The sequence below is a fragment of the Selaginella moellendorffii genome, unplaced genomic scaffold, assembly GCF_000143415.4.
Source record: "Selaginella moellendorffii unplaced genomic scaffold, v1.0 SELMOscaffold_22, whole genome shotgun sequence".
In the NCBI taxonomy this organism is placed as follows: Eukaryota; Viridiplantae; Streptophyta; class Lycopodiopsida; order Selaginellales; family Selaginellaceae; genus Selaginella; species Selaginella moellendorffii.
Genome location: NW_003314283.1, coordinates 1,329,730 through 1,357,360, shown reverse-complemented (window position 1 = coordinate 1,357,360; position 27,631 = coordinate 1,329,730). Strand labels below are relative to the sequence as shown.

Sequence of the window (27,631 nt, the reverse complement as noted above, 5' to 3'; positions counted from 1 at the left end):
TGTGAGGTCTATCATACTGGTTATTATACTCGCCTGATCTCCGAGTCTTTCCTTTCCCGTGGTTTGACCTGTAAGATACCAATTACAACCGAGCATAATTGACACATTGCTTTACTTCACTCCCGTTGAGAACAGTTATTTTGCTGAGCCGGGCTACTAAAACGTATCTTGGTGCACCACCTTTGCTTGTATCTGCTATTGGATTCTCGCTCAGCCTTACTTCCTACAGGCACTTGTTATAAAAGAAAATCCAAAGTATAATGCATGATGACTACCGTGAGATTGGGAAACTTGTCAAGAGCATCCACAGACTCCCAGTCTGCCAATTGATTCTTTCCTTACATCCAGAACATAAAGTAAATTAGGAGTGAAATAAGAAACGAGAAACATACCTAGAAGAAGACATGATAGTTGCAAGAAAGGCCACTGGTCTTTTATGTTTTCCGGATAGGAAACTTTGGTGATCGCATTTCCAGAGACGTTTAGAGTCTTCAAGCTGCAGACGGCCAGTCAGCTTACTCCCAAGAAAATGAAACAGAAGACTACCTTCTGAGGCTTGATAGCTTCATCATTTCGTCCCAACTTTCAAGGCTGTTGCCTTCAAGGTTGAGAACCCGGAGCTCCTCAAATCCCTCAACTGCTTCGCCAGAAGTCTAGAGCATACACGCATTATTCACAGAATTGAAAAGCAAGGAAATAACGTAGAGCACAAACCTGTAAGAGACGGATATTGTTATGTCGAAGATGGAGCTCCTCCACAAACGGCAGCGACTTGCTCAGCATGTCAACCTACAAAAAACTTTCACAAAAGGTCTAACGCTAACGCTGTTGCGCACCTGTTCCCAAGAGAGAGAGCAGTAATTCAGCACAACAGTCCTCAAATTAAGAGGAGGCCGTGGCATCTCTGGCCGGATATCAATTCGATTATAGCTGAGGTCTACGGCTCTCAAACGCGGCAGCTCCTCGCAGAGACAAGTGACAAACTATACGCAACAAGCTGTAGATCATAAAGATGCTAGAAAAAGAAGTAGAGCTAAATACTCACGTTCCAGTCGGAGATCAGATTCCCCGTCAAGTCGAGTTCTTCAATATCTGACATGATAACAACCCCAATGAAACTGTCAGATAAGAAAGAAAGCAAGCCAAAAAGACATACTTGGAGCAGAAGAAGATATCTCTCCAGGTGGTCCGAGTGACGAAACACCGGCAAAGACTAGCGATGCGGCGCGGAGCTCGTTGAGCTTCTTTTGCTTCTCTTCCACTTTGCTCTGCCCAACGAGCTCCACAGCAACTTTTCTCTGCCTCACAGACATGAGATACATATCCTCTGCCACCACGAAGAACACACACAGTTCACACTTGGCAAAGAAAGAAAAGAAAATGTAGTACCTGCATCGTCTTTGCTCATGCTGATCTTGTACCTAGAGACAAGAGCTTCGAGCAAACTCCACCCAGCGCTGAGATTCGAAGGCCTCACGAGCGATCCCGACTTCTCGCCGCTGGCGGTGAAGTAGCGAACGCCTTTGACGGAGCCGTCGTGGCGAGATTGTCCGCTGTCCCAATCCACTCCAATCCAGACCCCGTCGTAGCCCTCCACTGGCCCGACATACCTCACCGTGCCGAGCTGCTGCGCCTCTCTCGCGCTCCGGACGCGCTGCCCTAGGTGGAAGCCCGCGCCTTCTTCCTCCTCCGCCATAGCCAACGAAATTTAGGGTTCTTCCTCTTTCGCATTTCTAGGGTTCTAACGTTCACAAAGAAAAATAAAAAAAGGTTCCATTGAATTTATGTCAGGTAGTGGCCACCAGAGCGAAAGGCTGCCAAGCATTAAAAGAGAACAACGATGCGCTGGTACTGGGGCGAAGAAATCAATGAATCTGGAGCGCTGGGAGGAGGGGGGAGGAGAAATCCCCGAGAAGACGAAGAGAAATCGAATCCTTCTTGGTGATTATTCTTGCCAGGATCGGATTAGAAAGCTCTGAGAGAGAGAGAGAGAGAGAGAGAGAGGAGAGGAGAGGAGGAAAGCGTCGATCAATCAATCTCTCTTGCTGGCATCCAGCGCCGATTCTCGGATGGATTCCAGGCCCGGCGATGATCGCTGCTGCTGGTGGTGGAACGGAGCGTCGGCCCTCTTTGGAGTCATCCACTCGCGGGGATGGCGGCAGAAGTAGGGCCAGTCGGGGACGATGACGAGCAGCGTCACGAACACGCAGCCGCCATAGACGAGGAACATCGTCTTGAGCGAGGCGGTGAGGTAGCCCGCGGCGATCGCGATGAGCGCCGAGGAGATGAGCGTGTACTGCAATATCTGCTCGGTGAGCCGCGGATCTTTCCAGTCCATGGGGATGGAGGGGATCGGTCGATGGCGCGGCGCGATGGATCCCTAGGCGACGATTCTTGGCACCATGCCTGCTTCCAGCGCCAAAATCCCCGAGATTTCAGTCCAAGAATTTACCACTCACCCTGCAGGACGATGAATCGAGAGAGAGAATGAAGATCTTGCGAGCGCTGCGATGCTCCGGTGTGTTCTTGTTTGCTCTCCAAAAACCCCAGGGACTCTTTCACAGCGTTCAAATCGCCACGTGGCAGCCTGGGGTTGGCGAAGGCCACGGGTCGGTGAGGTTTTATGTTTCTGCGGTGGGTGGGAAAATTAAATTCTACCGTACACAGGGGATATGCGAGAAATACGGAAAGAATATGTCCGGGTTTAGGGTTTTAATTTTTTAAACCATGTTTATTCCAAAATTCTTCAAGATCAAGTTGTCATATATAGTTTAAATACAACATGACACAAGTTCCATATTGTCAAGCCTTTCTATGCCTTTAAAAGTTTTTTGAACCACAATCCTTCTCAATTTCTTATTTTGCTATACAAAATTTAGAAGTAATTTAGAAGATTTTCAACAATTTAAATAGCCTAGTAGCTTGTGGCCAAGAGGAGGTATGGTGCAGAGCGTCTTGGCTGCAAGTTCAAGGCTCTTTTTGCAGCAAAAGTGGCACCTTCTTGGTCATGGTGACATCTACAAGCTGCAAGGAGGCACTTCCAACTGATATCATCTGGTACAAAGGGCATATTGAGAATCAGTTCCCTTGCCTCTTTCAAGTACCCAGATCTACCAAGAAGATCAATCAAGCAGCAGTAGTGTTGGATCTCTGGGTTAAAACCATAGTCAGCAACCATAGAACGAAAGTGTTTCAATCCAGTGCTTACAACTCCTGCTCTACTGCACCCAATGATAACGCACAAGAAGGTAGAATCTGTTACTACTGCTCCCTCCACTGCCATTTTGTAGAATAGAGCTATTAAACTCTTAAAGTCGCAAACTTGAGCATATGCAGTTAGCATGATATTCCAAGACACCTCGTTCATGGAAGGCATTGTGGTCATCACTCCTATCGCTCCACGCAAAAGATTTCTTTGTGTATATGCAGTTAATACAGCATTCCAGGATGAAACGTCCAACTCTGGAGCTTGATACAAGGTTCTCCAGGCCAGACTAATAAAGCCATGTGTTATATAAGCAGAAATCAGAGTTGTCCAAGTTATAGTGTTTGTTTCCACAGCACAGGAAAACAAACTTGCTACTTTGTAAAGATGCCCGTGTCGGGCATATGCTGCCAGCATTGCATTTTGAGATGCAATGTCGTGTCTGGGCATATTCACAAACACGGCCTCGGCATCTTCTAGCCTATCGCCATTTGAGTAGGCACACAAGAGACTTGTGCAAAGTACAATGTTTTTCTCGGGCATAGAATCAAACACTGCCTTCGCTTGCTCAAGATGCCCGAGATGGGAATATGCCACAAGCATGATGCATCCTGACGCTTGATCCCAGGTTGGCATAATCTCAAACGTTTGATTCGCGTTTGAGAAGTCTCCTTTCTGCACATACGCATAGAGAAGAGCATTGTAAGAGAGCTGACTCCTCACTGGAATTGTGTGAAACAAATCAATCACTCTATCAAAATTCCCAGCTTGAGCATATGCTGTCAAAGCAGTGTTCCAAGAGATAAAATTCCACTCTGGCATGGCATAGAAAACACGGCAGGCACTAAGATTATCCCCACTCTGGGCATATGCTGCGAGCATCGAGTTCCAGGCCACCACGTCTTTGGAGGGCATGGAATCAAACACGGCTTTAGCACCATCTAGATACCCAAGCTGGAAATATGCTCTTATAATAGCCGTATATGCAACAAGATTCCATTCGGGCATTGAATAAAACGTACGCGTTGCGTCATCAAGATGCCCGACACGGGCATATGCTGCAAGAATGGAAGTCCAGGAAATTAGGGTTCTTACAGGCATGGCATCAAAGAGATCCAGGGCGGCGTCCAAATCCCCTGTTTGCGCATAGAGCGCAAGCATTGCATTTGATCCCACAAGATTACAATCCGGCATTGCATAAATCACAGCCTGAGCAGCTTCAAGATGCCCATTCTGGGTATATGCAGTGATCATCATGACCCACGAGTAGCAATCTCGCCGATGGGCGATGGCATCAAAGGCCTGGCGCGCAGAGTCGAGATCGCCAAGCATGCTGCAGTGCTGGATCAGGAGATTGCTGGTGTGCACTGTATATCCCGCTGGGTTGCAGAGAATGTCAGCGTGAAGTTGCTGGAGTTGTTGTACTGTGGTTGCGAATTTGATGAGCTCTGCATATCGATCGGAGCGTGCAAAAAGATCTGACATAGAAACTCCAGGCGAGTTTCTCAAAGTGGAATGAATAAAGCCCCAAGATAAAAAATCTACTGTTCCAACTTTTAAGCTCGTCCTCGACTTGCCTCATCTCCTTGGTGTAGAGCTTTTCACAATTGGGAGCTTGCAAGGCAGAGATTGGCATTGTTCAAGCAAATCCTCCAGCTGCTATACTTGTCATCAACTTTGCTCCCTCTGTTGTTTACATTCTTTTGTCTCAGGTGAGTGAGGAGAGCACATACATCTGTTTTGTGTGTAGGCACCAACATTGTTGATTGATAATTTAATAAACATATTAATGGTCTTGTATAGATAAACATAATTGGTCTCTTGATTACGGTAAGGTTTGGCGTCAAGGATCTTTGCGAGGGGAGAGATTTGGGATCACATCTGGAGGATTTGGCTTGCTGGGAGCATGGAAGAGAGTGGCTCACGGCCTCCCTAACAATAAAAAGATCTAATCAGTAAAATATTTTTCAGTAATATTCATCGTAAGAATACTTTCACCACTTTTGCACAGTCTTAATGTCCTTGGAAGTTGAGGATAGTATTACTTTCATATGCTTGATGTGATGATCAGTAATCCATGTGGGTCCTATAGCTTGTTGGAAAATTTAGTGTAAAGATTAGGTTTTACCTTAATTTAATTAATTATATTAGCCACCTTTTGTAATTTGTAAACAGAAAATTATTTAGAATCTGTCCCTTTATCATGCAAGTGGTGATGGTCTGAGTAGAGGAGTAGTAAGAAGCAAGGCTTGACCATCATAATAGAAAACAAAACTCTTAACCTCCTCTCACTCCACTCAATCCTTCTAAATGATTTGAACTATAAGCTCACTCCTGAATTTAATTTGCATGATCTTGATATTGTTGCAACTGGGAAGATGCAATGTTGTTGTGTTCAGCCGGGTTTGCTTGTGAAGAGATCCAACACTACTGGTGCTTGATCGTTCTTCTCAGTGGATCTGGTACTTGAAGGAGGCAAGGGAACTGATGTCATCATGACCATGCTGCAAAAAAGCCTTGAACTTGCAGCCAAAACGCTCTACTTTATCTTGGCCACAACTACAGAAAAAAAGTTGAAGGCTAGCAACGTGGTCCAAGATATGATAGGTGAACTGAAGCAGCTAAAGAGTTGTTTAAACGTGGTGGTCCAAAGCATGGTACATATACACTGTTGAAGCTTTCTTGCAGTGATAGACACAGCTGAACAACGTTTTTTATGCCTTTGCTATATAAGATGCTCGTCAAGCCACCAAGAAACAGTGCTCTCTACTTCCTAGCTATGGCGAAGCTTTTGATCTTCTACTATTTCCTTGCTCTTGCCTTGCTTACCGTGTGCAGCGCGAGAGATACACTGGGTTCTGGAGAAACCCTCTACCAAGGTGACGAGCTTCGCTCCCAAAGTGGCTACGTCTCGCTGCGAATGCAGAGGGATTGCAACTTGGTGCTGTATGGAGGCCAGGGGGATTTCAATCCTATCTGGGCAAGCAACACAGGCGGGAGCGGGAGGAATTGCTACCTCACCCTCCAACCCGATGGAAACCTGGTTGTATACGATGGCAATAGGCGCGCACTTTGGGCAAGTGGTACTGATAGAAGTGGAGGCAACACCTTGAGAGTTCAGGACGATGGAAATGTGGTCTTGTATCGTCCAGTCTGGTCTACAAACACAGGGCGTGTCAACTACGATTTCAAAGTTACTGGCGAGAAGAACTCATCCTCCTCCATGGCTCTTGAGTGAGAGAGGATTGAGATAAGATATGGTCCGCCTCCTTTGTTCACTGAAATTCATTCTTCTTATAGAATGAATATGTTCTTAATCTGACGGCTAATATTTGTACCCTATGAATAACGGTCTAGATTTAAACACGCGTGGTAACTTTATTGTGAACCGAGTTTCTCTAAAGGAGGTTTTGCTTCTATAGTTCCTAGATTTTGTTTTCTAGTGTAATGCTTTTGATGCAGTTCTTTTTCATCATCTGGGAAGATCTGGAAGCTTTTGAGAGAAAATTTAAGATTTCTATAGTTTTTTCTCTCGTTTATAGATTGATTTCTCTTGTCCGCAGCTAAGAAGGATTTATCTTCGACGCTCACAAGAGTCTCCAGAGAGCTGCGAAAATAAGAGGCACCAAGGACTTTTCTCTGAGTATGTTTCTTCTATAGTTCTAGACTAAGTTTTCTACGATCAACTTAGTGTAAATGTTTTTGATGCACTGGACGAAATATCTATGTTCCATCACAGCTGGGAAGATCTAGAAGATTTTCTATAGTAGTAGCAAATGCTGCAGTGGATCAATCTAGCTGCGACCAATCCATCCTCATCCAGAACAACAGTGCCGAGGAGTTTCTCTCGAATCCAAGAGCAAAAGAAGAACAAGTCCGACATACTCGGTGAACGCGTGGTCGAGCCTTGCGAGACTTGGATCGAGGCAAGAATTCACTTGAAACCAACATCCACGTGGCAACTAATGTACTGCAAATGCAGTTGCTTTGGAGCTTCTTTGGAGTTTGACAAAGTGATAATAGGATTTATAACGATGACCCACCACATGCATGATTATGAAATTTTTACACTGCCTAAAAGCTTTCTATTTTAATTTGCCACTTGTAAACCATTTACTTTTCATCATTATCATCATATTACAAAAAACCTTGGGCTATAACCATAATAAGCAACCATAGACCTGCCATTTTGTAATCTTAAAGTCACAATTTTGAGCACACACAGTTAGCATTATATTCCAAGGCACCTCGGGTTGTGGTCATCACCAACGAAAAAAAAATTCTTTGTGTATATGCAGTTAATACAGCATTCCAGGATGAAACGTCCAACGCTGGAGCTTGATACAAGGTTCTCAATGTCAGAATAATAAAAGTCCAAGTTATCGTGTTTGTTTCTGGAGCACTGGAAAACAAAATTGTATATTGGTGGAGATGCCCGTGGTGGGTGCAAACATTGCATTTTGAGATGCTGGCATATTTACAAACACGGCCTCGGCATCTTCTAACCTATCGCAATTCGAGTAGGCACATTGTGCAAAGCACAACGTTTTTCTCGGGCATAGAATCAAACACTGCCTTTGCTTGCTCAAGCTGCCTAAGCTGGGAATAAGCCACAAACACAATGCATCCTGACGCTTGATCCAGGTTGGCATAATCTCTCACTGGAATGGTGTGAAGCAAATCAATCACTCCATCAAAATTCCCAGCCTGAGCATATGCTGTCAAAGCAGTGCTCCCACTAAGAATATCCCCACCCTGGGCATATGCTGCGAGCATCGCGTTCCAGGCCACCACGTCAGTGGAGGGCATAAAATCAAACAACAAATTAGCAGCGGCATCCAAATCCCCAGTTTGAGCATAGAGCGCAAGCATTGCGTTGCTCGGGCATTGCATAAATCACAGCCTGGGCAGCTTCAAGATGCTCATTCTGGGTATATGCAGTGATTATCATAACCCACGAATGGCAGTCTTGTCGATGGGCGATGGCATCAAAGGCCTGGCGCGCGGAGTCGAGATCGCAAAAGCCTCCTGCAGTGCTGGATCAGGAGATGGTGGCGTTCAGTTGCTGGACGGTTGTCGCGGATCTGATGAGCTCTGCGTATCGATCGGAGCGCGCAAGATCTGACATAGTTTCCACAAGGAAACTCCACGAATCCTTCTGAGATCCTCCAGAGAACCTTAACTATGATCATACATTTTATACATTGTCAAGCTCAACCTTTAACTGGAAAAAGGAACATGGATGATAAATCACAGAACGATGCATGGTGTGATGAAACAAAGAACAAAGAACTCACTCTCTCAAGCCTCCGCGTCCTTGCTCTCCTGCGCCTTGGCCACCGCCGCTACCTGTTCTTCGATCGCCTTGAGCTTTTGCGTGTCCAGCTCCGGCGCTTTCACCGGGGCGTCACTCTTGTCACTGGATTCCTTGCCGTTGCCGCTGCCCTCTTTCTCGGCCTCCTCCACCACCTCCTCCAAGTTCTCGGGTACCGCTTCATCGCTGGTGGGCTTCTCCTTCTCCTTCTCTTTCTCTTTCTCTTTCTCCGCCTCCTTCTCTTTCTCCGCCTCCATGGCCACCGCGGGAGCTTCGTCCTCGGGGGAGTTCTCCGCGGACATCTTCTTCTGGCCAGCTTTGAGGCGGACTTTGAGCGGTCCCTGCGCGGCGGCGTCCTCGTCCGCGTAGCTGACATGGTTGCCATCCCCGGTCGCCAGCGACGAGAGCTTCTCCTCCAGCACCGCCTTGGAGCTCTCCAGCTCCGTCACCTTCCGGTCTCGCTCCTTGAGCGCGTCCTCCAGCTCCTGGACCCGCTGCAGCGACTGTTCCAGCATCTGCTTGGAGACGATGTGCTCGAGCTGGTACTCCTGCTGGAGGCTCGAGAGATGATCGTACTTGGACCACAGCTCCTTGGAGGCCGTGAGTGCCAATGTGTCGTCCGGAGGGGGAGTGTCGAGATCCCGCGGAGAACCAGTCGCCTGTGCGTACAGCCTCGACAGCCTCTCGGTGGCGGTGGACAAGACGATCTCGCGGCCCGACTTCCCAGTATCGCCGAACCTCTTCTTGAGCTCAAACGGCCCCGAGCTGACCGGTTCCTCCTCGCCGCCAGTGGTGCATGGCGAGATCGTGAATGCCGGAGTGTAGGGAGGTGACTGCTCCCGAGCAGCGGATGCCTTCTCCGACGTCTTGTGCTTCTTGGCCAACTTAACGCGCTGCTTGAGCCGCTTCCTCTTCCTGTCCTGCTGCTGCTTGGCCGATGCCGCGGGTGGCTCCTCCTCGTCCAGAAGGCTCTCGCCAGTGAGCATCCTCTGGGCCCTCGTCATGGCCCCGACGTGCCTCCTCACGGCTTCCCGCTTCTTGGGCGGACCAGAGTCTTTGATGAGACGCTGCTCCTTGGTCCTCTCCTTCTCCCGCTCGCGCTTCTTCCCCCTCTCGGCATCCGCTGCAGTGATCCTCTCGGGCGTCTGCGGCGAGATGAGCAGTGGCTTGTTGACGAGGCTGTAGTCCACCTGCAGCGCCTTGTAGATGAGAGCCGTGAGCGTCCCACCGAAGTAGAGAGGACAAGGCCCGGCTTTGTACTTCCGCAGCTTGTCCTGGAAGTTCTGGAGGAGGTACCGGTTCCAGTTGACGGGCTTGCCCCGGATCATCAGGTCGATCGCTCGGTACTGGGTGAGAGTTATCTGGCGCTCCGAGTGGCCTCCACAGCAGTAGGCCTGGATCTGGTGAGCCATGTTGACGAAGTAGGAGTACTCGGACTTGAAGAGCTTGAGATAGACACCCCGGTAGTTCTGGCAGAGATGGACGTACTTTGGTTTGATGTAGAAGGCATGGAGCCCGTTAGTCTCTCCTTTCGGTTTGGATATGTTCTCCCCGTCGTCCACCAGCCCAAATGCCTTCTCGATGAGCTCCGCATTGAGCACCACCTCCCGGCCAGCCACGGTCCCTTTCATCTCATCCTGGACGATCTTGCGCTGCTTGGTCCTCTTGAACTCTTCCAGCTCCACGCTCTCGATGAACTGCTTCACGGCCGGGCCGTCGGCGAAGTTGAACTCCATGGTGAAGAACTTGTAGGCTCCAACCTTTTCGAGGATGGGCTTGAGCGTGGCGAGCTCGGCATCTGTGAGTGGGCGGCGGCGGGTCTTGACGTCAGCGTAGCTTGGGTCGTCCGGGTCGGTCACGTCCACAATGGTGATGAGATCATCCTCCTCGGCCATGACTCACAAGATCTCCCTCGCCCAGCTCCCACACTGGACAAGAAAATGCGAAAACGTGAGAGCTGCGCGAGCGAAAATGCGAGCTGGATCTCAAATGCCAGGCAAGAAACCCCAAGAACGGCATTTGCAGAGACAGCGGCAGGCATTCCATGGCCAAGAAAGGAAATGCCGAGCTGTGCGGCTCGGCAGCGCGTAATTCGTGGCTTACCTTCTTGCCAAGGCGCTTCCCTGCCGCGATGCCGCTAGAACCCTAACCCCAGCCAGATGCCCCCCTCATCGAAATATCCAAAGATTGGGCATCAAACGCGAAATATCTTGGCGATGCACGGCCCAGATGCCCGTAAGAGATGGGCGGCTGGGATCGCCCAGGGCTTTAGGGCTTGGGCTATCGCGCGAATGTGAGTGATCTTCTCTACTCTGGAGTCGATTTATCACTCCACATAGATTCTTTAGCGCTCGCCAGTGCTATCTGTTTCTTTGGAGGCATTGAAGGAGATTTTTTTCTTCGATTTTCTCAAATGCTCGATCGGTTTCTCTAGTCTGCAGGGTTTGGATTTATTTCTACGCTCACAGGAGTCACACTAAAATCCATTACACAAGGAACCAAGGATTTTTCTCTGAGTACGTTGCTTCTATAGTTCTAGACAATGTTTTCTACGCTCATCTAGTGTAAATGCTTTTGATGCAGTGGAGGAAAGATCTTTGTTTCATCACACCTGGGAAGATCTGGAAGCTTTCGAGAGCAAATGTAAGATTTTTCTGTAGTTTTTTCTTGTGCTTATAGTAGTGGCAAATGCTGCAGTGGAGCAATCTAACTGCGACCAATCCATCCTCATCCAGGACAACAGTGCCGAGGAGTTTCTCTCGGATCCAAGAGCAAAAGAAGAACAGATCCGACATACTCGCGGCATTGAAAGTGTGCTCGAGCTTGCGAGACTTGGATCGAGGCAAGAGAATTCACTCGAAAGCGATCGAGGCCAGCGTCCACACCGACATCCACGTCGCAACCACGCTGATCGACATGTACTGCAAATGCGGGAGTACCAGCGACGCTCGCAGAGTTTTCGAGTGTATGAGCCACCGTGACGCCTTCTGCTGGAACTCTCTCATGCAGGGATACGTCTCCAACGGTGATGAAGAGGTTGCTTTGGAGCTCTACGCTTCCATGCGATCTTCTTCTCCAGGCTCTTGCTTTCCAAATTCTCGGACTTTCGTTGCTGCTCTAATGGCCTGTTCTAGCCTCGCAGAGAAGGAAGAAGGAAAGGTGGTGGAAGGCAAAGTGGTGAAAGCCAGGTGCTTGGAAAGAGGGATGGCTCTACACGCGGATGCAAAGGAGGCAGGCTGCGAGTCTCACACTTTTGTGGAGAATTCGCTGGTGGACATGTACGCGAAGTGTGGAAGCTTGGCTCGAGCTCGGACGGTTTTCGAGGGGATGTTTTGCCGGAGTGTGGTGTCATGGACGGCTTTAATCCAGGGATATGTGGAGCACGGTGAAAGCGAGGTGGGCTTAGAGATCTTCGATCGAATGCTGGAAGAAGGCTGTGCAGCAGATGCTCGGACTTACGTCGCTGCTCTCACGGCTTGCTCGAGTCTAGCAGCAGCGAGGGAAAAGAAAGATCTGGACGAAGAAGTCGTGAAGAAAGGGACTGGGATTCACTCTCGAGCTTCGAAGGCGGGCTGCGACTCGGACTTGTTCGTGGCAACTGCTCTGGTGGAGATGTACTCCAAGTTTGGGAAGATGGTGGAAGCCCGAGAGGTTTTCGACAGTATGAAGCAGCACGACGTGGTTTCGTGGAACTCTTTGATCCTTGGCTACGCCGAAAACGGGGAACCCGACGTTGCTCTCGAGCTCTTCTCTCACATGAGCTGTGAAGCCGATGCCCGAACGATGGTGGCGGCACTGACGGCCTGTGGAAGCTCGGCAGCGCTGGAAGCTGGCAAGAAAGTCGACGACGAAGCGAAGAAGAAGACGATCGTATCCAAGCCAAAGTCTCTGGAGAAGGCTTTAGCTCTGTGCTCTCAGGCCGCGAAGAAAGGCCTGGACTCGCAGCTCTTTGTCGGCAACGCTCTCATCACGACTTTCGCAAAGTGTGGAAGCATGGACAACGCTCGCAGGGCCTTCGAGAGGATCTCCCAGCGCGACGTGGTCTCGTGGACGGCTCTCATCCTCGGCTATGCCGACAACGGCGAGGCCGAGCAAGCTCTAGAACTGTTTTCCCGGATGGATGCCGAGAGCTGCAACAAAAACGCTCTAACTTACGCTGCCGGGATCACATCCTGCGGGAAACTCATCGCCGCAAACACCACTGCTCGACAGCTCCACGCCCGAATTTGCGAGTTTGGTTTCGAGAGCAACGCCGCGGTCGCAAGCTCGCTGCTCGAGTTCTACGCCAAGTCTGGAAGGATAGAGATCACGCAGCAGATCTTCGAGACGCTCGACAGGCCTGGAGCTCTCGTTTGGAACTCGCTCCTGGCTGGCTATAGTCGACAGGGAGACTCCAGTCGAGTTTTCGAGAAACTCTCCTCCATGCAAGAAGAAGGATGTAAGGAAAACTCCGGGACGTTCCTCGCCATCCTCACAGCTTGCAGTCACTCGGGCTTGATCGACAAAGGCGAGCGCTACTTCCAAGCAATGTCTCGAGAGTTTGGGATCCGGCCGGGGATTGATCACTACCACTGCATGGTGGATCTTTTCGGACGAGCAAACCGGTTTGATCGAGCGCTGGCCTTGATCGAAACCATGCCGGTGGAAGCGGATGAAGTTACGTGGACGATCTTGCTGGGAGCGTGTCAAAAGTGGAAGAACGTGGAAGTTGGAAAGATCGCGTTTGAGAAGCTGCTAAGTTTTGACAGGCAAAGATCTTCTCCTTTTGTGTTGATGGGAAACATCTATGCGAGCACTCAAGAACAAGAACTTCCCAGAGTATAGATACAGTATCAATACGAACTTCCAGTACAATATTAACACTAAGAATTCCAATCTACTATAATACCATTTATACAAAACACGAAGAAACACAGGAGAAAAGGAAAAAAAAAACGCTTTACACCAGAAAAGAATACCAGAATCTCTCGTATCTACACTTGGTTTTTTCTTTCTCGTTTAGTGCTTCTTCTTGGAATGCTTGATGAGCCAATCGATTACTGCATCAATGTTTGTGGTGTTCTTGCAAGAGGTCATGTAGTAAGCGACTTCTCGGTGTTGGATTCTGTGAAGATCCCTGCGAGAGCAAGAGAAAAGATGTGATTCTTTCAAGTTCGCAAAGATGAGAGAGAAAGAACTTACATCTCTTCGGCGAATGCTTGCTTGGATAGACACTCGGGCTTGTCAACCTTGTTGCCGAGAACGAGGAGAGGAATCCCGTTTAGAGATGGCTTGCTCAGTATATCGTGTAGCTCGCTCTTGGCTATTGGAATGTTTTCCGGGTCAGCAGCATCCACCACGTATCTGGGCCATCGCAAGCAAAAAACTCGTGAAAACCATGCGAAGAGATAAATCGAAAGACAGCTCTTACACAATGGCTGAGACGCCACGGCAATATCGCTCCCACATACTTCTAAACCGCGCTTGGCCTCCAAGGTCCCATAGCTTGATCGTCACATTGCCTTTAGAAACCTTTCTCATGTTGAAACCAACCTGGGAGAGAGAGAAGCAGCGTAAGAAAAGGAACTTCCAGCGAGAAAATCGACTACTCACTGTAGGAATCATGTCCTCGCTAAAGCTTCCAGTCTAGAAAATCGATAACCATCAGCGAAAGAGCGAGAAAAGAGAGAACTTGGAACTTACAGCGATGGAGTTGACAAGGGACGTCTTGCCAGCCTTTTGTAGTCCTATTACTGATAATTCCATCTCTTGCTTGAAGAAGAGGCTACAGAGCAATCAATCCAAGAGAATTGTGAGACCCAAGCATGGATTCGACGCTCCATACCTTTTCAACCAGCTCAAGAACGCTTCCCAGATCCCCATTGCGCCTGGAAAGGGCTGTTAGGGCTGAGCTACAGATCTAGACCACGCCAATCAAGAGCGCCAGAGACCTCGATTCGATCGGAATCCACGACGCGCGCGCCAAAGCCCGCCAGCGATCACCTCCACAAGCGCAATGCGAGCTCGATCCGCGCGGCCTTCTTTCCCTCCTCCCGCGAATCCCTGGAAAAGGTGTAAAAGGCTGGGATGAGAATGTTCCCAGGTATATCCCCTAGCAAATTACCAGGGGCAATTTTAGCCCGCCTCTTGGCCGGTGCCGTGCCGACACGTGTCCCCTGGACGGCGAGGTGGACCACACCACGTGGCACGACCGCGGCCGTACAAATCGTACGGACGGAACTTCAAACGCGGCTATCGCGTTCATGGAGCACACCTGCAAGAATTTCTTCCCTGAGAATGAGAATTGCCGAGCGAAAGAAAGCAAAGAAGAAGAACGAGAAGATCTCTCACCTCTTGACGGGAACTTAGAAGTGAGGAGCTCCTCCACTCCAGCGTTGTTGAATCCAACTGAGAGGAACCACCACTGGGCTCCAAATTTGCTGCTCGAGTGTGCCAGAGCTGTGTCCTCCAAGGATGTGTCTCGGGTCCAGCGCCTCATGTGGCTACTCAACGAGCTCTCCTCTCCATACGGTGACTTCGACCAGCGAATCGCCTCGAGCTTCCTCCAGGGACTCTTCTGCAAGATCACCGGGACTGGAAGCCGCTGCCACCGCATCCTCAGCTCCGCCGCCGAGAGAGGCTACTCGTTCGACTCGACTCGGAAGATGATGCTCAAGTTCCAGGAGGTGAGCCCGTGGTCAACTTTCGGCCATGTTGCTGCGAACGGAGTGATTCTCGAGGCCGCCGAAGGTGAGTCTCGGCTCCACATCGTCGACATCAGCAACACCTTTTGCACCCAGTGGCCGACTTTTCTGGAAGCGCTGGCGACGAGGCCGGAGGGCGCACCGCATTTGAGGCTCACCACCGTCACCACCAACAGCGAGGAGTCTGCAGCCAAAGTGATGAAAGAGATTGGAAACAGGCTGCAAAAGTTTGCGAGGCTGATGGGAGTACCTTTCGAGTTTAAGGCTCTCCAGGAGCCAGAGATGGAGAGGCTCGACGCTGAAAGGCTCGAGGTCCAGCCGGGTGAAGCACTTGTCATCAACTGTGTCAGCTCCCTCAATCGCGTCCACAAGAAATCCTGTCAAAGCCCGATGAGTTTGAGTTCCGGGAGCTCCTCGAGGAAAAAGATGCTCGCTACTTTCCACGGCATGAAGCCCAAGCTCGTCACGATTGTCGACCACCAGGCCGACTTCGCCTCGACAGACTTCCTAAAGTCCTTCTGCGAGGCTCTCAGGTTCTACTCGCTTGTCTTCGAGTCGCTGGAAGAGAGCTTTGTCCGGACCAGCAACGAGCGGCTTATGCTGGAGCGAATCGTCGCTCGGAACATCCTGACAATAGTTTCTTGCAGTGAGGATGACTTCGAGCGAGAATACAGCCATTCCCAGTGGTCCAGAGTCTTGAAGAAAGTGGGATTCCGACCGAGTAACTTCAGCGACGATGTCCGTGACGATATACGAGCGCTACTGAAGCGGTACAAGGAAGGCTGGGGGTGTCTACACCACCAAAGTAGTGCCTTGTTCCTCACTTGGAAGGACCAGTCCACGGTTTTCGCGTCTGCCTGGAAACCGTGCTGATCTCGACGAAATAGAATATGAAACACGCCTCGGCTCCATCTGCTCTTGGTGCTTGGTGACGAGAATTTTCAAGGCTTCTGGCGAGACTTGTCTGCTGGTTCCCACCACTGGACCCAGATGGTAGGGTAGTTCTTGACGCGTCTCTAAAAAGTTGCGAGGCTGCTGCTAGCCACCAAAACATCACCGTCTTGGTTGCTGTGCCTCCCCGTTTTGAAATGGCCAGAGCTCTGGACATATGAATTTCCGGTTTTGGCATTTCGTAGTCCCCACTTGTACTGAAACTGGCCTGTTTTGACGCACCTGTTGGCTGCTAGTACTGTAAGCTTTTCTCTTCCCGGGCCTTCCTTCTTACTTAAAGCAAGAATTCCTCGATCTTCGACTTCATCCACGCCTGACCGGCTCGTCTCGCTTGAATGTGGCGAGGAAGTAAGTTGCAAACTTTGCTGTCGTCTACAATCTGCAGCGTGCAGCTCCGACAGTAGCGTGGATCATCCTCTAACTGCGAGCGGCCATCTACTGGAGCTCGACACAAAACGCACAGTGCCTCCATGTTGCTTCCACTGTTTGACAGCTCCGTCTTAACGCCCCGTCTCTTCCGCATGGACCGAGAATCTCCGTTGGACGGCGCGAGATGGTTGAAACTGAATGGCGTCAGCTTCCCGGCAGTTCTAACGATCGTGTGATCCCTGGAAGAGTTGTCCTCTCGTAGCGTGAACACAAAGTTGCTGCACAGGCTGTTGATGGTGCTGGCGCTAGGCTCCACAAGAGTAGAAAAGTTCGTCAAGAACAGCGTCTCGAGGTGGAAAAAGTGGCACAGCAGCGCTAGTTCCTTCGTAGCACAGTCCCTGAGCGGAAGCACGACCGGAGCATGCCACCTCGAATCAACGTACTGTACTCCAGCTGCCAAAGCGAAGCCTTGGCCTTTGGCTGTGGCAGAAACCACCCGAGCGGCAATCCTTGTCGTCGACAGTCCCAGCACCAACTTAGTGTATCCTTCCTTCTTTGCAACTTGTTCCAGCAGTTCCATGCGAAGTATCTCCACTATATCCTCCTTTCCAGTTCCATCCTTGACAGAGTCGAGCAAATTCTTGAGCTGTGTGGAACAATCCTCCTGATTATCGTCGTCGAAAACCTCTTCCAGTCGCCTGACGACTAGGGGAAGCTCTAGCCTGGAAACTATCTTTTCCACTACATCCACTGCATGGCTCCTTTCTTCCCTGGAAGTTCCAATCGCCAGCCCCTCGTCGATAAAGACGACACCGAGACCAAACCCCGGAGCATTCAAAGCCCTGGATGCCAGTGCCTCGGATCTTATCTCGGCCAGGAACTCGAGCGCTACGCGCGACGACGGACCCCCAGAAAATCCCAGCAAGATCCTATCCTGCGCACTCACCAGCGCATGAGTGTTGAGCACCGTCTTGAATTTGCCGAGAATGCTGGATCGAAGGCACTGCGCGCACATCGGTTCCGTCTGATTCGCGAGCGCCACGGCTGCTTCCTCCTTGCATTTCATGCACACTGACCTCGCAACATCGAGCTTGCGATCGCCGATCGCGTCACCGGCGGAGCATCCATCGCACGCGCCAGAGCATGCCGCCATCGTAAGAACCCTAAATTCTTTCAATCTCAAAAGCCCTAAAAGTAAAGTTTACAAGAATATTTATATCAATTATTAAAGAGTTTTTAATGGTTATTTTATCTTTATTTATGTTTGGCTTGTTTAAACAAACCTAAAGATATATCTAAAATATGTTTGACCCTCACATCATATATTAGCAATTATTCATTTAGATTAATTTTGTATTTATAATTTATAAATTTTCCTACACTTCCTAGTATATTCTAATTTATTCTACTATAATATTAATAAAATTAATCTTGTGTCTATAAATTATAAACATGTTTGAAAAATTAATTTATTTAATTAAATTATTAAATAGAAATAACACTACTATTAAGCAAACCAAATATTTTCATTCAATCATAAATATCAGGGTTTCAGGTTAGGGTTTGAGGCATGAGGATGATGAAAGGTAGGATGTGGCGGGCGAGGAATGTTTGGCGGGAGGTGGTGCAAAGCATGACTGCGGTTGAGGCCGCGCAGTTATCCTCGCCCCGAATGTCAGTCAGGGTGAGAGTCCCAACAGTTGAGAGCACGCCGGGACCTTGGCTCGACTACATGGGACGCCCCTGTTTCCTCGATGCTCTTGCATTCGTGGAGAAGCAACAAGTTGGCGATTTCGGCTGCATTGCAGGAGCAGCAGGATTAGGGAAGTCGTTCCTTCTCGCTACACTTGCTGCTTTCTTGGCGTTTAATCGACCGGTACGTGAAGTAACTTCTCCAGTCCTTGAAGCGATTCTATGTTCTCCAGGAAGTTGCCGTCGTCTACATAGAGGGTGCCTACTTCGCTGAGGCGCCTCTGGAAACTCTTTTGCTCGGCTTGTCCGTGTCATATGGCAGGAACGAGGCAGCGCTTGCCGAGCTGGTGGACATTGAGACGTGGGAGGCTGCGATGCGGTGGCTGGAGCAACGCCAGGAAGCCATCTACTTCTTCGTTAACCGTGCAGATACCTTTGCAGAGAAGTGGGCGTTGGAGAGTGCGAGAAAGTATGCCGTGCCACTTCTCGCGACTGGTGGTGCGACTGTCATCTATGCGGCAAAGGCGCCTTTGTGCCTTGGTCGACCTCCATCGTCGGTTTTCCAAGTGCCTCCTGGCTTTGTGGGCATGGAGATGCATTGCTTTCTGGAGAAGCGAGGCCCGCGGGGGATGGATTTCTTGGAGGAGAGTGTGGATCTCGACAGCTTGTGGTACAACACGGGTGGTGTACCTAGTTTGCTCGAATGCTACGCCAGTGGAAGTCCCAACCTATGGCTGGATCGTCACCTCCTGCTGCTGGATGGCTTTCTCAAGCAGCCGCTAGACGAGAGGGAGTGGAGGCTGGTTTTGAAGGCTCTTTCAGGTTGCAAGATGCCTCCTCCTTCAGACGCTGTATATCAGCTCATGGGGAAAACAGGTTGCGTGCTTTTCATGGATGGATCTGGAATGGGCGACTGCCTTTCTCGCTTCCAGGCGCACCTGTCGTTCCGATCACTGCAGCTTACGAGCCTAGACTTGGAGGAAGTGCTAGATCTTTGGCTGTGGCCTGTAATGCACCAGACCAGCAGCAGCAGCAGCAGCGGGCGCAGCTACTCGTGGAACTGCTTGATGGCATTAGCCACAGTGATCAAGCTGCGGAAACGGGTGCACTTGGAACCTGTGAGGGAAACCATGGTTGTAAACAGCGTCAAGTTGGAGGCTCCCAGTTGGATGTTGCCACACGGGCATCACGAGCAAATGCTGCTGGATGAGATGCCAATGAATTGGCCACGGGTCTTGGTTAACATGCCAGGCAAGACTTTTGTCATTGGCTTGGACGAAGACTTCGCCTCTCACCACGAGACGCGAGCAGCAAACTTCATGTCCGAGGTGACTAAAGCGTGCGACGTCCCATACCACGTCTACTTCATCTGGATTGGCTTTGGAGACCGGGTACCAGCCTGTGGTGTGGTGTGCAACTATGATCACTACACGGACGTCTTCATGGGTTACGGAGCATTCGATAGCGCACTGGCAGCTCTAGATAGGGTTATTCCAGCAGCAACACAGCCTTCGTGTCACTACATGCCTCTTGGGAAGCAGAAAGCATGCACGTTATACACACGACGACGGGGTGGTATTTTGTGTCACTTGCACTCGTCTATGGCCTCTCCTCAACAATCGCTCTCTTAATCTCTACCTATCCATTGATGTTTCTTTTTTTTTTCTATCTTATGTATGTATCTTCTGAAGCATGCGACCTTATGCAATGCTCTGCAATCTTGATTTTGTGCCAAACTCTTTCGTCACGCTCCTCGCTGCTGCTGCTGCTCGGGCTCCAGTTGCTCAGCCCGCTTGATCCCACTCGATCGCTCCGAGCTCCATGCTAACCTTGGAAGTTGACGACCTTTGCCGCTCCAGCTCCACGTCCTTGACGGAGTCGAGCAAAAGGTTGAGCTGTGTGGCATGATCGTCGTCGAAAATCTCTTCCAGTCGTAAAGGAAGTCCGGAAACTATCTTTTCCACTACATGGCCCTGGAAGTTCCAATCGCTAGCCCCTCACACCGAGACCAAGCCCCGGAGCATTCAAAGCCCTGGATGCCAGTGCCTCGGATCTTATCTCGGCCAGGAACTCGAGCGCTACTCGCGACGACGGATCCCCCAGCAAGATCTTATCCTGCGCGCTCACCGGCGCATGAGAGTTGAGCACCGTCTCGAATTTGCTCGGTTCCGTCTGATTCGCGAGCGCCACCTTCCTCCTTACATTTCATGCACACTGACCTCGAAATATCGAGCTTGCGGTCGTCGATCGCGTCACCGGCGGAGCATCCATCGCACGCGCCGCCATCGCCACAGTAGCGTAAGAACCCTAAATTCTTTTAGCTCAAAAGCCCTAAGTGAAAGCACTAGTAGGGTTTCAATGGTGTGGACGACGAGGCGCTCGCCAGGTACACAATGAGAATGCTGTGAAGAGGCGCGGCGCCGAGCTGAAGAGAAGGAGGCGATCTCTCTGAGGGAGATGGCTCTAATAGCGCTGAATTGCAAGTACGTGACGAGCGAGCACATCCGGGAATGGAAGTCGACGAATGCCGCGACTAAGATTCACGCTGCTGTTCCTCCGGATCGATTTATCTACGAGCTCTGCTGGACGATGGTATGTGAGCTCTTGGATTGAGAAAATATTTCTCATAGCGATTGAGTTGGAAATGCAGGTCCGAGGAGAGCTGCCACTTAGTAAATGCCGAGTAGGCCTCGATGCTGTGAATTTTCTGGAGTCGACTCTTAAGGAAGATATCGCTTCCAATTTTGCCGATGCTATTGCTCACATGAGCTTAGAGGTATAGCTTTTGGTTTTCTATCGATAGAAAAAAATGATTTGGAGGTCACCACGATCTTCTATGCAGCTCACTGTACCTGGGGAATTTCGATCGCGGCTTGTCGACCTTGTAAGTTTTTTTAAATGTATAGATGGTCTTGTTTATACTGTGCTTTGCAGGCGAAATGGCTTGCGGAATCTGGTTTGGTCCCTGTTCGTCTCTTCCAAGAGCGCTGTGAGGCTGAGTTCTTATGGGAGGTGGAAATGATCAAGATCAAAGCTCCGGATTTGAAGTCGAAGGAGGTACGCTGACGCTGTTTATCTTCTTTAGATTATCTTTGTGTGTTTTCCAGGTTAGAGTGAATACACGACTGTTATACCAACAGACGAAGTTCAATCTGTTGCGGGAGGAGAGTGAAGGATATGCAAAGCTGGTAATACTATACTGCTGTTGCTTGTCATGGTTGCTGACTTTAGCTTTTCTTGTTAGCTAACTCTCTTGAAACAAAGTGGAAGTGATAGTTCTCAGAGCAGTTCTGCTGTCGCCAGCTCTATCAAGGTATTTATAGGCAATAGACGAAGCACACGGTATTCACTGTATTCGCGATCATGCAGTCTCTTATCGGGCACTTCGACCTCGATCCCAATAGAGTTTTTGACATTGTAAGTTTTGATGAAATTTTTAGTTTTTACTTGATAGTGTGAGTACTGCAGGTTTTGGAGTTTTTTGAATTACATCCTGAGAACACTTCCTTTATTGGCTTGATGCCACTTTTTCGAAAGGTAGTAAAGCCTTATTTTTTTTCGCATTCTTGTAACGTGCTGATATATGTTGCAGTCTCATCTTTGTCATATTCTTGGTTTTAAGTTCCAATACTATCAACGTCCGGAGATTGAAGAACCAGTGCCAACTGGTCTTTATAGATTGGCTGCGACTCTAGTGAAGGCTGACTTTGTTGACCTGGATAGCATGTAAATCACTTCCTTTTTTGCTTTCTCGTACTCATTTTTGTTTTAGATATGCTCATTTAACACCTAAAGATGAAGAAGCTTTTGAACAGTACGAGGAAATTCTTAAGAGGCGCATGGAGGAGGTAATTTGTAATTTATAAGTTTTTGCCGCAACGTTTTCTGCAGGCGAACAGAATAGGAAAGATAAATCTTGCGGCGACTGGAAAAGATCTCATGGAGGAAGAGAAACCCGGAGACGTAAACATTGACCTTTATGCCGCATTAGATGGCGAGGTTGAAGCAACAGCTGAGCGGGTAATGGAGCTTGTAACGAATCAAAAGCTGGGGCTGCTTGATGGGTTTCTGACAGTCGGCGATTGGTAAGCATGACTGTAGTGTCTATCTTAATTGAATCCGGAGCTGATAGGCATCACGCAAACATCCTGTTCGAGCGTCTAGCTGCTCTTAATCCGGTTGCGCACGAGCGAATATCGAGCGGGCTGATAAGGTAACGTCTTGACTGTTGTAAGATGTTAATTGACATTAGCTTACAGGATTATAGAAAACACTATTGCACCAATCTACAATCGTCTTCGACCTTCGTACTTTTCAAAGTTGAACCAAGAGGTTTCTACCCGAAAAGCTCCTGTGACGGAGCTTAGGAAGGAACTCTTTCAAATGCTTTCTTGGATTGGTCCATACCTATATCGAGATGTAATTCTTTTACAGAAGGTGCGTCCACATGGCCTCTATTATGATTAGACTGACATACACATTGCAGGTTTGTAAGGTTCTTAGAGGATATTATTCTTCGGCTGTGTCTGCTGTTAACTCTACGCGCTCTCAAGAAGCTGAGCACAAAGATGCTAGGGCAGCTCTCAAGGAAGCACGTCTGAAGGTTGAGGAAGCATTAAGCGCTTGCTTACTTCCATCATTACAGCTTTTACCAGCTAATCCAGCTGTCTGCATTGCCATATGGGACGTTCTGAGTTTACTTTCGTATGAGGTAAACGTTGTATTTCTCTTTCTCTAAAAATTGTGTGACGATCTTATTCGTAGGTCCGATACCGAATATATGGTGAATGGGAAAAAGATGACGAATCATTCCCAATGCTTTTGGCTGCTCGTCAGACTGCTAAGGTAAGGTGAGCTGAGGTGTTTTTGTTGTTGTACTTAAGAAACGCGTTTCAGCTGGACACAAGACGCATATTAAAGAGGCTTGCCAAGGAAAATTTGAAGCAACTGGGACGACAGGTTGCCAAGCTTGCCCACGCAAATCCGTTAACTGTCCTTAGAACCATTGTCCATCAGGTACAGTAAACTTTAAATTTATACTTGTTTTACTTTTAGTTTTTCTTCTTCTCAGATTGAAGCATACAAAGATATGATTGCTCCTGTAGTTGACGCTTTTAAGTACCTCACTCAGGTATAACAAGATATGGACATAAAGAATCAGTATTTTGACAGTGCTTTCTATTAGCTCGAGTATGACGTCCTAGAATACGTGGTGTTGGAGCGCCTAGCTCAAGGCGGCCGCGAGAAGCTTAAGGAGGATGGATTAAATCTCTCAGATTGGCTTCAATCTCTGGCATCTTTCTGGGGTACTTTGTAAGTACTAATATCGTTATTTTGGACTGGGACTCAGGTTTATCATTACAGATGCAAAAAGCATCCTTCAATGGAACTACGTGGCCTGTTTCAGTACCTTGTCAATCAGCTAAAGAAGGGTGATGGCATAGAACTTGTTGTACTACAGGTATTTTCTTCCTGGTACGGTTTTACATTGCTCTTGACCTTCTGATTTAGGAATTGATGCAACAAATGGCCAACGTAGAATACACTGAAAATGTTACTGAAGATCAACTGGAAGCCATGTCCGGCGGCGAGACCTTACGGTATCAAGCTACAGCATTTGGGTTGGTTAGGAACAATAAGGTAAGAAATTACAAGTGAAACGAGTGCCATCCTTACTGGTGTTATTCAGGCGTTTACTAAATCCACTAATAGGCTGCGGGACGCCCTACTTTCCAAGGAAGAGCCCAAACTGGCACTTCCGTTGGTACTGCTCATTGCTCAACACAGATCTAAGTAAGTCAAGGCATAAATGAAATTTTCTCATAAAACGCTCTCTTGCAGTATCGTAACGAAATGCAATGCACCACATATTAAAATGGTCAGCGAGCAGTTCGATAGATGTCACGGCGCGCTCTTGCAGTACGTGGAATTTCTGTATGTTGCTGTGACTCCGTCCACGGCTTATGCTCAACTCATGCCATCGCTTGATGAACTTGTACACAAGTATCTTATAGAACCGGAGGTGTGTTTATCCGTTCATCATCTTCTTCTAACTTGTGAATATTTTCAGGTGGCTTTCCTCATTTATAGACCGGTCTTGGGACTCTTTAAAACGCCAAAAGGGTCAGATACAAGTGGGCAGATTGATGAAAGCCAATCTTCTAAGGATCTGGTACTGGAGTTGCCACATCGAAAAGCAATAACGTATGTTCCATTTATACAAATTTGGAGGAAAGCTTACTTGTTTGTTTGTATAGGTGGACTGATCTTCTTTCGACTGTCCATACTATGCTACCTCTGAAAGCCTGGAACAGCCTCTCGCCGGAACTTTACCTCACATTTTGGGGTCTATCGTTGCACGATCTATACGTTCCTAGACAACGTTACGAACTTGAGATTGCAAAGCAACGGTCTTCCTTGAGAGCGTTGGAGGAGAGCTCTGACAACTCTTATGCTGCAATCACAAAGCGGAAGAAAGATAAGGAGAAAATACAGGAAGTCCTTGACAGATTGTCATCAGAGTTGCAGAAGCAAGAGCAACACGTGGCTACTGTTCAGCAACGTCTTTTACGTGAGAAGGATTCTTGGCTGACCTCATGCCCGGATAGCCAAAAGATTAACATGGAGTTCTTGCAACGCTGCATTTTTCCAAGATGCGTATTCAGCACGATCGATGCTGTTTACTGTGCTAGGTTTGTTCAAAACCTTCACTCGCTTGGTACTCCATTCTTCAACACTGTCAACCACATCGACTGCCTCATATGTAAAACGCTGCAACCAATGATTTACTGTTGTACGGAATATGAAGCGGGAAGGCTGGGCAGGTTCTTGTTTGAGACGTTGAAAATGGCATATCACTGGAAGGTACACATCATTAGCAACTTTGACAACGTTTTAACAACCTCTGATGTTTCTGCAGAGCGATGAATCGGTTTATGATCGAGAATGTGGAAATATGCCTGGTTTTGCTGTTCTGTACAGAGATCCGAACAGTCAACGGGTAACTTTCGCACAGTTTGTTCGGGTAAGCATTTTCTTTTTGAAGTGCCTGGACAATGACATTTGATTCAGATACAATGGAAATGGAGCTCCCGATTAACGAAACTGCTAATACACTGTCTGGAATCTTCGGAGTATATGGAAATACGTAACGCACTTACTATACTTACTAAAATTTCTAGCGTCTTTCCAATCACCAAGAAAACAGGCATCAACATAGAGAGACGGGTAAGCAAACGGGAAGACTAGTGAAATGCTAACCCCGGATTTTCAGGTTAACAAAATTAAATTGGATGACCGTGAAGATCTTAAAGTTCTTGCTACGGGAGTGTCTGCTGCTCTGGCTAGTCGCAAGGTAAACAGTCCTGTAAAATTGGAACTTCTTACTCAACACTTCAACTGGTGTAGAATGCATGGATGAGTGACGAGGAGTTCGGAATGGGTTACATTGACCTTAAACCCCCTCCTGTCCCCGCAAAAGCAGCACCATCCTTGACTGAGCCGCAACAACAGCCTACTCCTGGCGTTGCTTCGATGCCAGTGAGATCAGATGGGAAAGCAGCAGCTTCCAGGCCAGCTGTTCCAGCAGCTTCAACGGAGTTAAAGCAAGCTAGTCAGACCAAAAGCCGTAAACCCTCAAGCGAACCAGCAAATGGTATAGATGCTCGAAGCACAGAGGTGCATCATTCCAAACAAGTTGCCGAAGAAGAGGTGAGTAACTTGTAGTTTTTAAGTGAAAGCATTGGTTGAAGATCATACTTTTCTTGCAGGCTCGTTTGCAACCTCGCAAGGCGACTCAAACAGCTGTGTCTACAAGAAGCAAGCCGGAACAGGTGCGAGACGATCCGCCAAGTAAGACGCCAAAGGTGGATACAAGCTCCAATGCCGCAAGTGTAGAGAAGGAGGCGGGTGCATTCGATAACAGCAGACGTATGAGCAGCAGTTCTCACACGAATGCGGGTGCTTCATCCACTCGGTCACCGGTTGTCACATCATCTCGACCAGGAGCTCAGGACTTACCACCCAAGCCACGGATTGAAACAACCTCCAGGTCTGCGGAACCGAAGGCTTCGATTGAAAGGGAGAGGGACAGGCAGGATGCTCACGAAGGAGCAATGAGCAATCACATGGCAGCGTCATCAAAATCACCTTCGCACCGGGACGATGGTGCGCACTTCCTTGACAAAGATAGGCAGATCAAACGAGCAGGCAGTAACGACGAGTCCGAACGAAAGCGAAGGAAAGCAGAGCCCGTTGAGAGAAATGTGGAGGCTGGTGAGATTCGTACAGGAGAAAGGTGGCTAGCTTCTGAAAGACCCCGGTCTGCGGAGCACGGGGGATACGACGACCGTCCCAGCCTTGAGAAGGGGCGAGAGAGACCAGACCGAGATTACAGGATGGAGAGGTCCGACCGAGATGACTATGGCGATAAGTTGTCGAGGGATAGATTAGTGCCGAGGGACAGGTCAGTAGATAGAAATTCGGATAGAGCAGGCGATTGGAATTTTGACAGTAGAAGCAGGGACGAGAGAAGCAACAAGGACGAGCGGCCCAGGCCGAGACACACTGACTCTGCTGGAGAACAGTCACATGGTGACGACCGGTTTTCACAGGGCTTGCCTCCTCCGCCACCTCTCCCGCCCAACATGGTACCGCATTTGCTATCGTCGGCTCCAGGAAGTAGACGAGAGGAAGAAGTCGAGAGGAGGAGAGCCATGCAGCGTTTATCTCCTCACAGGGACGAGAAGCGCAGAGCGGATGAAGGCGGTATGATGCTCATGGATGAGAAGCGGAGGAGGGATGAAGATAACAGGGAGCGGAAGCGAGACGAGAGAGAACTTCTAGCGATCAAGGTAAGAGTTATTTCCAGTTTTTCGTCTATACTGTGTTCCTCATGCTTTGGCTGTTCCAGATGGAGAAAGAACGTGAGCGCGAAAGAGAGAAGATGGCGATGGCCAAAGACGAACTTGACGGGGCTGCTGGATCCAAGCGCAGGAAACTCAAGCGGGATCACATCTCTGGAGAGGGATTCTTACCGCCGCCGCCACCGCCGCCACCCCCCGCGGCAGCGTCGCAGCAGCAGTACGAGAGAAAGGCTGTGGTACCACAGCAGGCCAGGAACGTTTACATGGAGCCACCTCTTAAAGACGTTCCTTCCAAGCTTACTCGCCGCGACCACGAACAGTGAGTTCTCCTCTCATCTTTCTGGATTGACGCGAGAGTTCTTTGTGTCTTTGTTCTTCCAGGATGTATGATCGAGAGTGGGAGGAAGAAAAGAGGCAGCGCGCAGAGCTCAAGAGAAGACACCATAGAAAGTAAACTTAAGGCCTACAGTTTTACGGTTTTAAACTACGTCGGGGTTATTGTTTTTAGGGTAAATGCACGTCGGGGGTTCGATTCCTTGGGCTTAAGAAAATT

The 27,631-nt window shown here is 48.9% G+C and overlaps 9 protein-coding genes across 11 annotated transcripts in view; 4 read left to right on the top strand and 5 right to left on the bottom strand.

The window, feature by feature from the left end:
* The window catches only part of LOC9642371 (tubulin-folding cofactor E), a 3,582-nt gene extending 1,865 nt beyond the window's left edge, over positions 1–1,717 (bottom strand). For both annotated transcript variants that reach the window (XM_024678481.1, XM_024678483.1), the window contains exons 1-10: positions 1,390–1,717; positions 1,157–1,327; positions 1,046–1,092; positions 837–983; positions 715–789; positions 547–653; positions 393–496; positions 276–337; positions 116–223; positions 34–68 (exon numbers count right to left, since the gene is read on the bottom strand). In XM_024678481.1, the coding sequence (XP_024534249.1) occupies positions 34–68; positions 116–223; positions 276–337; positions 393–496; positions 547–653; positions 715–789; positions 837–983; positions 1,046–1,092; positions 1,157–1,327; positions 1,390–1,696 (1,163 nt within the window). In that variant the 5' untranslated portion in view covers positions 1,697–1,717. The remainder of the gene's footprint in view (positions 1–33; positions 69–115; positions 224–275; positions 338–392; positions 497–546; positions 654–714; positions 790–836; positions 984–1,045; positions 1,093–1,156; positions 1,328–1,389) is intronic.
* A 1,197-nt stretch (positions 1,718–2,914) lies between these two features.
* Positions 2,915–4,690, bottom strand: LOC112347503 (pentatricopeptide repeat-containing protein At4g02750-like). The gene has a single exon (XM_024678447.1). It carries the CDS (start codon positions 4,688–4,690, stop codon positions 2,915–2,917), a length of 1,776 nt encoding a protein of 591 aa, XP_024534215.1.
* A 1,275-nt stretch (positions 4,691–5,965) lies between these two features.
* Positions 5,966–6,593, top strand: LOC9642370 (mannose-specific lectin). The gene has a single exon (XM_002973702.3). It carries the CDS (start codon positions 5,985–5,987, stop codon positions 6,441–6,443), a length of 459 nt encoding a protein of 152 aa, XP_002973748.2. The 5' UTR covers positions 5,966–5,984; the 3' UTR covers positions 6,444–6,593.
* A 1,790-nt stretch (positions 6,594–8,383) lies between these two features.
* LOC9642369 lies at positions 8,384–10,679 on the bottom strand. Its single transcript, XM_002973544.2, has 2 exons — positions 10,623–10,679; positions 8,384–10,447 (listed from the first exon to the last, which is right to left on the bottom strand). Exon 2 carries the CDS (start codon positions 10,412–10,414, stop codon positions 8,507–8,509), a length of 1,908 nt encoding a protein of 635 aa, XP_002973590.1. The 5' UTR covers positions 10,415–10,447; positions 10,623–10,679; the 3' UTR covers positions 8,384–8,506.
* A 123-nt stretch (positions 10,680–10,802) lies between these two features.
* LOC112347511 (pentatricopeptide repeat-containing protein At2g13600-like) lies at positions 10,803–13,395 on the top strand. 2 transcript variants are annotated; one of them, XM_024678507.1, is made up of 4 exons: positions 10,803–10,812; positions 10,954–11,035; positions 11,083–11,162; positions 11,217–13,395. In XM_024678507.1, the coding sequence occupies exons 3-4, from the start codon at positions 11,088–11,090 to the stop codon at positions 13,341–13,343; spliced, it is 2,202 nt and encodes a 733-aa protein (XP_024534275.1). In that variant the 5' UTR covers positions 10,803–10,812; positions 10,954–11,035; positions 11,083–11,087; the 3' UTR covers positions 13,344–13,395. The 2 variants fall into 2 exon arrangements, with proteins under 2 accessions (XP_024534275.1, XP_024534274.1); XM_024678506.1 differs by having other exon boundaries at positions 10,812–11,035.
* On the bottom strand, positions 13,389–14,903 carry LOC9642810 (ADP-ribosylation factor-like protein 8a). Its single transcript, XM_002973543.2, has 9 exons — positions 14,850–14,903; positions 14,623–14,772; positions 14,450–14,561; positions 14,344–14,386; positions 14,202–14,283; positions 14,112–14,144; positions 13,930–14,051; positions 13,701–13,862; positions 13,389–13,635 (listed from the first exon to the last, which is right to left on the bottom strand). Exons 2-9 carry the CDS (start codon positions 14,761–14,763, stop codon positions 13,518–13,520), a joined length of 813 nt encoding a protein of 270 aa, XP_002973589.2. The 5' UTR covers positions 14,764–14,772; positions 14,850–14,903; the 3' UTR covers positions 13,389–13,517.
* Positions 14,762–16,101, top strand: LOC9642368 (protein SHORT-ROOT). The gene has a single exon (XM_002973701.2). The coding sequence runs from the start codon at positions 14,762–14,764 to the stop codon at positions 16,073–16,075; it is 1,314 nt and encodes a 437-aa protein (XP_002973747.1). The 3' UTR covers positions 16,076–16,101.
* Positions 16,102–16,305: 204 nt separating this feature from the next.
* Positions 16,306–17,685, bottom strand: LOC9642809 (cytoplasmic tRNA 2-thiolation protein 2). Its single transcript, XM_002973542.2, has one exon. It carries the CDS (start codon positions 17,673–17,675, stop codon positions 16,428–16,430), a length of 1,248 nt encoding a protein of 415 aa, XP_002973588.2. The 5' UTR covers positions 17,676–17,685; the 3' UTR covers positions 16,306–16,427.
* Positions 17,686–20,559: 2,874 nt separating this feature from the next.
* On the top strand, positions 20,560–27,596 carry LOC9642807 (THO complex subunit 2). Its single transcript, XM_024678466.1, has 31 exons — positions 20,560–20,806; positions 20,865–20,990; positions 21,057–21,098; positions 21,149–21,271; positions 21,322–21,402; positions 21,459–21,527; positions 21,584–21,631; positions 21,683–21,751; positions 21,807–21,940; positions 21,987–22,062; positions 22,106–22,299; positions 22,347–22,427; positions 22,474–22,651; positions 22,701–22,925; positions 22,979–23,059; positions 23,111–23,230; positions 23,286–23,345; positions 23,400–23,527; positions 23,579–23,675; positions 23,726–23,854; positions 23,904–24,007; positions 24,056–24,236; positions 24,285–24,418; positions 24,472–25,078; positions 25,134–25,238; positions 25,286–25,441; positions 25,488–25,568; positions 25,622–25,924; positions 25,984–27,066; positions 27,126–27,397; positions 27,460–27,596. Exons 1-31 carry the CDS (start codon positions 20,672–20,674, stop codon positions 27,530–27,532), a joined length of 5,295 nt encoding a protein of 1,764 aa, XP_024534234.1. The 5' UTR covers positions 20,560–20,671; the 3' UTR covers positions 27,533–27,596.
* Positions 27,597–27,631: the final 35 nt, after the last annotated feature.